This window comes from Nanorana parkeri, unplaced genomic scaffold, assembly GCF_000935625.1.
Source record: "Nanorana parkeri isolate BGI_ZX_2015 unplaced genomic scaffold, ASM93562v1 scaffold110, whole genome shotgun sequence".
NCBI classification, from domain to species: Eukaryota; Metazoa; Chordata; class Amphibia; order Anura; family Dicroglossidae; genus Nanorana; species Nanorana parkeri.
In genome coordinates, this window is record NW_017306378.1 from 2,304,668 (window position 1) to 2,315,213 (window position 10,546).

At 41.9% G+C, this 10,546-nt stretch overlaps 1 protein-coding gene across 1 annotated transcript in view; it reads right to left on the reverse strand.

Annotated features, from left to right (window-relative positions):
• Positions 1 to 640: 640 nt before the first annotated feature.
• Positions 641 to 10,546, reverse strand: part of PAXIP1 (PAX interacting protein 1) — a 34,857-nt gene continuing 24,951 nt past the window's right edge. The window contains exons 13-18 of the mRNA XM_018553113.1: positions 8,801 to 8,835; positions 8,482 to 8,650; positions 5,669 to 5,769; positions 4,245 to 4,379; positions 838 to 913; positions 641 to 750 (exon numbers count right to left, since the gene is read on the reverse strand). Coding sequence (XP_018408615.1) covers positions 641 to 750; positions 838 to 913; positions 4,245 to 4,379; positions 5,669 to 5,769; positions 8,482 to 8,650; positions 8,801 to 8,835 — 626 coding nt within the window. The remainder of the gene's footprint in view (positions 751 to 837; positions 914 to 4,244; positions 4,380 to 5,668; positions 5,770 to 8,481; positions 8,651 to 8,800; positions 8,836 to 10,546) is intronic.

Here is a 10,546-nt window from a genome sequence, read left to right on the forward strand (position 1 = left end):
TGTGCAGACGGTCAGCCTGTACCAATTAATCTCAGGCTGAGAGGCTCCGCAGCTATCTGCATCTATACATACATACAGCAAATACCTGCAGGTTAGGGACAGATGAGCGGCCCTTGACTCAAACAGTTTGCGTGCATTTTCCCTCATTTATATGTACACGCTTCCTGTCTGCAAACTAAAACACCTGGCTGCTCCCACAGCAGAAATACGCAGATAAGGGCAGCACACGGCCATGAACTACCATGTGAATGAGCCTCAAGACTTTGCACACCTTTTTGTTTTGATGTCCCTGGAATGTATTTAAATCGGATTTAAAATAAAGTTCAATTGGGTCTTAAGGCCGCGCTCTAGGATCTTCCTAACCCCTCTTTAACTAATCACTGGCGTTGGAAAGAAAATCGAAATGCCCTTTTTTTTTATCACATGAGCGGGGATTAAGGTGAGTAATCAAGTCCCAGGTCTTCATTTGTTTACAGGAGGTGGGGGTCCTCCTTTGGGTGTCCAGTGCCAGGGGCACATCTACATCCCTGAATTACTGCTTTACCCCACCTTAAAACAGTGACAATGGACCTGGATGGTGGCTTTAGGATAAAACATGCTAACGTTAAAGAAAAACCTGGTGTGAGGAGGTGGGGTAAATTTATGCCAAGGGAATGGCTTTAAGCATTAAGCATATTTTCAAAGGATATGACTCATAATCCAAAGTTTGTGTGAGAACTCCAGTGAGGATAAATTCTGCATTATGGACATCTAAAAAAAAGATAATAAAAATGATCAGACCTCATTAAAAGCAGAGTAACAAAATGATCATATTAAACTACCAAGGATAATGCTTACCTATACTACCAGCAAAATACTCTCTGCAAAGATGAAGATCATTTTCACATGAAATCAAGATAATTTCTGCCAAACTCTACAAAAAAGAAGAAATAGGATGTTTAAATGAAAAAGGATATTGTTATTATAAAAGCTTCATCTAGATGAATAAAATGTAGCATGACAAGCAGCTTAATGGTTAGTACACTTGTCGTGCAGCACTAAGATCTTGACATCCAACCAGGGACACCTGCATACGTCTGCATGTTCGCACTGCATTTGCAAGGGTTTCCTTCACTTAATCCAGTTTCCACCCACAATCAAGACATATTAGATGGCTTCTGACTAAGCGGTGACATAATGGAGGAGCATCAACCGCCAAACGAAAAGGCATATTTCATACAGGTCCTCTGCCCGGTAAAAACCCACTTCATTTAACTATCAGGGTTATTCACAAAAAGGTGAAGAGTTTGGAGAAGGCAGGAGAAGTGAACAATCTAGGACAACATAGCTGATTTGGAAACATTCTCCAATTCAGCTCACGTTCCAGCTCAGCTATTTTGGCCAAGATTGTTCATTTCTCCAAACTCTTCACCCTTTGGTGAATAACCCTGTAAATGTTTTCTGTAGTACAAAAGATGGTATATGTAAGAAAATAGGATTTTGTTCTTAAAATCCTTTTCTCTGAGTCCATTGAGATACACAGTACTGACGAATTCTAATAAATAGGGTTATGCTGCTGCCTTTAGGAGAAATGAACACTAGGCAAACAAAAATTAAAAGCCCGACACTTTAAGAACATAACCCCTCCCACCTGCCAGTTGTAGCAAGCGGTGCATAAGAAAATGAGGGCAGGGAGCAGTGTCCCTCAATGGACTCCAAGAAAAGGATTTTACAGTAAAAACAAAAAACAGTTTTCTCTATGGTCCATTGAGGGACACCGCTCTAAAGAATTCTCATACATAGGAAAGTTCAAAAGCAGTCCAAACAGAGGGACGGGCAACATAACAGCCGGAAGAACAAGCCATAAAAAAACAAAAAACAAATAATTTAAACAGCTGCCTGAAAAACTCTACTGCCAAAAGCAGCGTCAGAAGAGGAAGAAATATATATAAAACTTTGCAAAAGTATGAAGACCAAGTTGCGGCCTTGCAATTTTGAGTAACAGAAGCTTAATCCTGAAATGCTCCAGAAGTACTAACTGCCCTAGATGAGCAGAAACAGGAGGAACTTTATCCCGCAACTCATAAGCTTGTATGACAACCTGACAAATCCACTTAGAAATAGTGGATCTAGAGGGTTTCTAGAACCTCCTGGAACAACAAATAGAGTCTGAACATCGAAAAGAAGCGCTGACTGACAGATAAACTAATTGCCCGTAACAATGGAGACATTTTCTTATGAACTGGACAAAGTGAAGGTAAAACAATGAAAGGCCCAAATCACCTGGTGCAAAAAGGAAATCTTCGCTCTTAATCGGGTTCTCTACAAAGACAAGGCAGACAAGTTGGAGATCCTTTTAGCCGAGGTAATGGACACAAGAAAAGCAGCCTTTTGGATAAACCCAAAGAATTATCTCGGACAAGTTCAAAAGGAGGTTGTTGTAGAACATATAAAATTAGGTTTAATACACTTAAAGCTCAACACAAGAAACCCCATTCATTTCATTGGCCCATGTTCGCACCTGAGCGTTATCGCAAGTTGTAAAACGTACATGAGCTTCTTTTGGGCAGTTTACAGCGTGTTTGGCCGCATAGACCAATGGAAATGCCTGGAAAACCAGTGACAGAATCGGTTTGCACATTTCTGTGCGTATTTGTATGCGCGTTGACCGCAATGTCTTTCAATCTGCCAAAGACATGCGTCTTCATGTGCGCATGTTTAACACGCATTCAAATGTGCAAAAACGCTGACACCTAGGTGTGCTTGCAGGCCAAGTCCCATGGAGGAAAAGAAGACCTAACAGGAGGAACAACACATGCAACTCGCTGACAAAATTCCAATCAAGCAATTAGAAGCCAGACGACGTTGAAAAAAAGGACAGACAAGGCAGATATCTGACGCTAATGGCACTGAGAGCTAAACGTTCATCTACACCCGATTGAAGGAAAGACAACATTTTCAAAACACAAAAAGCTTGTGGGGAAAACTCCAAGTACTCACACAAACAAAAATAAGATTTCCACCGACAATGATAAATTAATGTTTAAATTTTACAACTCACAGCCCCAAACCAGTATGAGGTGCGAAGGGACAGATGAGGCACCGACAGTGGCTGTGTCCGATCCTTTTTTCTCTCAAAGAAAAGAGCAGCACCCGATAAAGATTGCCCCAGTTGCTGCCCACCAGCGGTTTCAAACCGCAGACGTCTGAAGTGAGGGAAAACTAAGCCGGCACAGAAACTAAAGATGGCAGCTGCGTGTGTGCGTGTAAAAGTAGAATTTGTAAGACATCACAGAGCAAAGCTGGCCATACACCTATAGATTTTCGTTCGGAAATGGTGGAGCGCATAAGAGTGTAAAGTTGTGGGACAGTGAACAGCTTATTTATGCTCATGGATTAAACAGCGTATGGAAGATGTCTTTCCGAAAGGCTTTCCCTTTTCACTTGGATTTAAAGCTTTTATTTACTTTACATATTTTCTTCCTTAATACAGGTTTGCTTTAAGCATAATTATACTTTTCACCACAAACTAGATCACGCAAATAAAGATAGGTGTATGGGCACCTTTAGTCCCAGCCTCTTTAGAGTGTCGGAGTGAATTTCAAATAAAAAAGTACACAAACGCCAGAATAAGCATGAAAGACATTATGGAGACAAATTAAACATTACTCAGCCACAGTAATAAAAAGTAGACTATCTTCACGTCCACTGTATAATATATACATACGATCCATGGCCTTGTTCCCTTTGCACACTATAGGAACCCCTAAATAATATTGGCTTGATCGAACGATCAAAGTAACAATCGTAGTAACGATCATGGGAACTCCGGACCACCGCAGGATAAAGTATAAGTACTGGGACCAGAACTGTCTAGTAGGCTAGGTAGCGAAATTCCAGAGATTTATTTTTATCCAGTATGAACCACTGAACAAAATAAATAAAAAAATTATAAAGCAGAAGAGAAGGAGTCTTTCATTCTTCTGAGAATGAAAAGTGAAACGGGCAGGTGTCAGGTGGGAGGGGTTATGTCTTTAAAGAGGCAGGCTTTTCATTTTTTTTTGCCTAGTGTCCATTCAACCTAGAGGCAGCAGCAAAACCTACGTGTCAGAATTCTTCAGACCTGTGTCCCTCAATGGACGATGGCGAAATGTCACTCTTCTTCTCTCAGCTTGAATGGCAGTTCACATATTGGCCCCATTTAAAGCACTTATTAGAAGACATTCTTGAAGGCAGGAGTTCTGAAAGGTGGGAATATCACTTACCTTATTTTGCTTGTGTTCCATGATTTTTCGAAAAGAGGGTGGTTTTGTTAATATTTTGCCACCTGCACACTCCACAATAGATTTCATTGTTGACAAACTGGGGCATATCCCTGGAGTAATGTAAAAATACTTTCCCTGAAAAAAAAATTGGTCTTTAGTGGTTACATTGTAACAAACTGAGTGTATTCTTTCTTTGCTGCATGATCTGTTGGTTGATATTAAGTATTGTTAAGGGTTAATGGCTGTTCCGAGGAGCAGGGGTTTTACACATATGGATTCAATCAGCTGGTGTTTAAGGGCCAGTTCACACCACAAACTCGGTGTTCCAGTGCGTTCGGTCTCTAGAACGCAAGCTGGCCGGCTCCCTGCGTTCAGGGGCAGTGGCGGTGCATTGGCATCAATGGCACCGCGGCCACACCCCCTGCCCGCAGTGCGATCGCCCGCACATTAGTGTCTGCGTTCCAGTCCAGTGTGATCTGCAAAAATACTGCAAGCACTATTTTTGTACATGGCACTGGACTGGAACGCAGACACTAATGCAGGGAGCCGTCCGGCTTGCGTTCCAGAGGCCGAACACACTTCAACGCGAAGTTTGGATTAAACAGCGAATGGAAAATTTAGCTTTCCTTTTTCACTTGGATTTAAAGCTTTTATTTAAATTTACAGATTTTGTTCCTTAATACAGGTGTGCTTTAAACATAATTATACTTTTCACCACATAAACCTGAAAATGCAAAGATATATATATTAAAAAAATAAATAAATGTTACTCTCTAGTTCACTTTACACATCTGTATGTAAGAAAGCAGTTAGTACAGAACTTGGAACTATAACTGGGTCAACCCAGCCCCTTCTCCCCCATCATACAGCTTCCTGAAACTCTACTCCAACCTAAGCAGTACGAGGCACACTTTACCTCAAACCGTCTGCACTGCTGAAGCCAGCAGGTGATGAGTAGAGAGTGGAGTTTTAGCAAAGTCTGGAAGCAAGCTGCACACAGTGCTGATCACTAAAAGTTCCTGCAAGCTTTCATTAGATCAGTGGACCTCACCTTGAGTGTTTCACGCACCATTCTTTTCTTCTTTCAAACCAGTACAATGCTAGTAGTAGTTCATCACATTCAGCTAGACTTGTTTTATTATATTGAAGACGTTTTTCTGCTCATCCAAGTTGCGACTTGAGCTCTAATGAGATTATTTACATTACAGCACAAGTCCAGTTGAATGTGGCTACTACTAGCTATACCAAGAACCTGCACACGGCTTGCTGTTTATATCTATACTTTATTATAGCAGTTTTTACAGCGCTGTATTGTCAAGTAAATTGATGGGCAATATTTTGTATGTCTGAATATGTAAAATAAACAAACACACAAACAAAAACAGATCTGGAACAAACATTCCAACAACTGGAAGTGATCTTACCTTGAAGAGTGGAGTCACCCGCGCTCTTTTCAAGGACTCTTCTAAGCTAAAGCAAAACAAGACTTCAGCTTCAGCATCCCGAAGTATGTAGCTCTGTTCCTCTAATTAAAAGGAAAAAAAAAAAAAAATCAAGCAAAGCCGAAACCTTCATTGCATTTTTCAGGGAAATTGACAGCAACAGATAAACTATAATACTTTTCTTACATATACAATGTTAAAATTGATTATAGTAGAACTAGGGAAGCACTGAAATTTCGTCTGAAAATATGCCAAAAATGCGGTACATCCAGTTTCTCTCCTCACTGGGCGCTAGGCAGCACCCAGTGAGGAGCAGAGAAGGGCAAGCAGGGCTGGGAGGAGAGCACTGTCAGCTCTCCTCCCGTACCGCCCTGCTTAGCCTCTTGTGGTGACAGGCAGATCAGGATGGAGAGCAGAGCAAGGAGGAGACAGCTGTCAGCCTTATCGCAGAAGGCTGAGCTTTCATCTCCGCACTGCCTGCTCAGCCTCCTGTGACAACCGAAGGAGTCAGGATGCATAGCGGTTACAAGCGATCAGTGCTGATTGCCGAGTGTTTGTAAATAACGGAGGACACAGTATTTAGTGTCCCCAATTACGAATGAACAGGAAGTGCTCTACATCACTTCCTGTCCATTCATGATTGTGGACGTAGTAATTCATACTATATTCAGTTTATGAATGGACAGGAGCACTCCATATTGAAGCTTCCTGTTCATTCGTAACAAGGGCTGCAGAAAGAGAGATTGAAGATTCTGTGTCCTCAATCTTTTTCTATTTCAAAAGGGAAATATCATGGGTCTGTTTAGGCCCCTGATATTTATCTGAAGCCCCCCAAAGTCCTGACAAATTGTTTTTGGTTTCGATATGAAAATTCGGTGCACCTCTAAGTAGAACGCTACATCTGCACACAAACTCTGCCCTGGTCTCTGAGAAAACCCCACTATAGGTTTGTTTGTTATGTGTTCCTATTCAAATAGCATATCTAAAAATAATCAAAAAAAGATTCCACACCTTTTAGATGCGCCTGTGTAGCAGGCCTTTGCAAGTTTCTCTCTCAATTTCCAAGTGATAGGAAACTCTGTCCCCTTGAGACCCCGTTCACATTGAGCGATTTATCGCGCGGTAATTCCCGCGATATTGCGCTCCAATGCAATCCAATGGGGCAAAGGGTCCTGCTGTCGCGGGTCGCTGCAGCAGGACCCTTTTTGTAGCAGATTTAGCCGCGATTCAAGCTTGCTCAATGCAAGCTTGAACGCGACATCTCGCGGCAAATCTCGCGATGTCGCGCAATATGCATATCGCGCAGTGGGAACGGGGCCTAAAGGACTAGGGACGCTTAACTTCCCCTCATTAACATACAATGCTTCTGGATCTTTAAGCCTTTGTTAGGGCACATGGTGTTCAAATCTAGTTTACAACTGATACAATCTGCCAGCACAATAGAGGAAGGGTTATTTATGTTAAGGTGACACCAAGGCTGGATTCACATCTGGGCGTAGCATAGGCACATTTTTTCTGCTCGTTTTTCCGTTCAGTGAAAACGTGCGTTTCACTGGCGGTATGATTTTTTAAAAAATGTTTCCTTTATTTTCTCTATATTTTCTTCAAACTTCCCGCTGGTTCCGCCCCCCTGCGACGCAGCCGCTCACAAGGGACGGAACCCGGCAGCCGCCGGAGGACACAGCGGGGATCGTGGAGAAGCTAAGTCCTACGCTGTATTCCCGAGTGTGGCTCGGGGTTAACAAAGCGGTAACAAAGCGCGTTTCCACGGGCTGAAAAACGCCCAGGTGGGAACCATGCCCATAGGGAAGTATGGGATTTCACTATTTGAGCGTTTTTCAGCGTTTCGACCAGCGCTGAAAAACGCCCAGGTGTGAACCCGGCCTAAACTCAGAAGTTGAACCTTAAAATGTACTCAAGAACCTTAACTATTAACAAAAATTTATCTTATTTGTGGATCACTTAACTGTAGACCCTCAAATCCTCTCTGAATTGGTGCTGACACTGTCCTTCCTTCTGGAGGGTGGCTACTTTTGTTCCCCATGGTCCCTATGTGTTGTAAAGTAGACACCGCTCCAGGGTCACTCCAGTGATGGACTACAATCTCAATACAAATTAGTAAATTAACGTGAGATTGTAGTCCATCACTGGAGTGAGCTTGGAGAGGCGACAGGTCCCATGTGACAGATCCTGGGGGAAAACAACTAGATAGGTGGAACAATAGTGATCATACATAGTTTACTAATCTAAGACCTGATTCCCATTGCGTGCTTAAAAATAAATAAAATAAATAATACCCTCCCCCCCAAAAAAAAAAATCCCATTTATTTCTATGGCCCTGTTCACATCCATCTGAGCATTTTGTCACAATAAGCAAAACGCCTGTTCCTGGAAAAAATAAGAGCTTTTTGTTTGGCATATTACAGCATCGTTTTGGCCCCAAACACAATAGGAAGCGCTTGAAAATGCACGTTTGCTGGGTTTTCGCTCATTTACATCAATGAGCTACAATCTGCTCACAAAAACACGCAACTTGATTTATGCGCATAAATGAATAAGAATTTGGACACAGGCACTCCAAATGCAAGTCAAATACGTCTATTGACCTACTTGCAGCAATTTTACACTCAGTGCAACGTTTTGGGGTCTCACAGGAACCCCATCAGGCATAAAAAAAAAACGAGTAGAAACGCACAAAAACGCTGTCGCCTAGGTGTGAACCCAGCCTTAATGCTGAGGAAGGACTAGAACAACTGCATACTGTCATATTATACTTAAAGATCATAATTCCTTACCAACAAACTTTTGGCACTTGAAGCTTTCATCCAGCCAGTCGGGAGTCACAATGTGTTTTGCTACAGAAATCGCAGTGAGGAATTTGACAGTTCTCGTTACTTTACCAGCAATCAAATGAGTGCATTTTTGTGCAGAGTCTACCACTTCCCCTCCAAGTATATAAAGTTTCTGAAAACAAAAAAAAGTATTGAGTATTTAGAAGAAATGAAAACATACTAAGCCGTTTTGCCACGATTCTTACCGCTAGCATTTTTTGATTGATTCACTGCGAAAGCAAATGTCACCTCAGGCCTTAAATGTTCTGAGAAAGGTCCTTACCTTAACATACTGCTGAACTTGGGTTGGATCAAACCCTGTAAACAATACATGAGGAGTCAAGTCTGGGGACAGTTTCTTAGTTGGAGGAGGAAGGTCTTCAATTCTGAAAAAAAGATCAGTATGTACTGGGTTATATATGAATATGTAGGCTGCCACTGCTGACCCATTCTTCTAAAAATGCAAGTTGCCTGGCTGGAAAATTTCAAATGCAGCAAGTTCACCTTAATGCATACAAACTTGTTTTATTATATGAAGTTAGATTAGCACTGCTCCAACAAATCTAGCAACTTAGAAGAATTTAGGAAGCAAGCCTCCTCTATGCAGTCTGAGGCAACGTAAATATTTTCTGAATATAATATGCAGAGAATGGGAGCCACATATAGATAGTAGAGATGTGCTTGAGTTCGAACCGAACATGGAATCAAGCAAACAGCACTGGCAGAATCGACTGCGGCCAGGGTACCCCCTACCTTGCAGCTGCATGTATACAAAAGGGGCAAGATGCTGGTGGCATCATTCACCTTATAAGGACACAGTTGGTCAATGTAATGGACCAAATATGACAATGTGGCCATATAAGGGTAAGGTCACCAGAATCCCACCCCTTTATTTCCATGCAGTGGCAGAGTAGGGCATGCCCTGGTCACAGTTGATTCGGCCACTGCTATCTACTTCCTTCCAGGTTCAGATGAGTTTGTGTTCAGTCCGAATCTGAGCTCATACCTACAGCAGGGCGGGGAACCGATTAGGCTGGCACACGTGATTGAGGAAAAAACTCAAATTACTGAACCCATGTTGGTCTATGAAGATTTGGATGTAAACTGACATGTGTCCATTTACATCAGATTACCGATGATGCGTCATGATTAGGTCAGCTAAAACAATTTTCTGGACCTTAAGGGAGTGAAGAGGGTAACCAGATGTTAATGGACACAGGTCCATTTAGCTCCGGCTGCCCATAGACTAACATCGCGTGGATCTGATCGGAATGTCTGTGTGAAATGGCTCTAAGCCTGCCCGGGTTTAGCACCAGAATCTGTGAAATGTTGCCAGTTTTCTGCCTTTGATATACATTTATTTAATCTACAAATATTGATTTACCTTGGTCGCTTTGGCTGAACAGCTGGCTCATTTTGCTTGGATTTGAGGGGAACTCTTATACTCTGACATACATACATACATACATACATACACATATATTCCTGATAAGTGCCCCTGACAATGCCTTGATATATTCTTTTGTCTCCAGGGGAGTGCCATCTTTGTTCAAGCATCATGCAGGGTCATGCCTACTTCCTGGACTGAAATTACAAAATTAAGTAACTCTTGGTGCCGGAGCAGTTCTTTGCTGTATCCACAAATGTGAAAAAGAACACTGTTGTATATTGTGACATGTTAGGAATGTATTCTTTCAGACACTTAATAATGCTACTGAAAGGTTGGCTTTGCACATCAGTGCCCAAAACATGTAACGTTCATCAGAAAAATACTCTCCCAACAGACATCGTTCATACATTTAGTACGAATTATACAAGCTTCTCAATCAGAGCTAGCTTATTTCTACAAGTGTAAGAGACGATGTGGAGTCTGCTAAATTTTCTACCCTGAATATCTACCCTTTGTGTCCCAGATTACCTGTTTTGATCATTTCACATCATACTCAGACTATCACATGGCTGTGTTCAAATGACGCGCGCGTGCACACACACACGTTAAAGAAAAAAAAAAAAAATGCACATACCATTA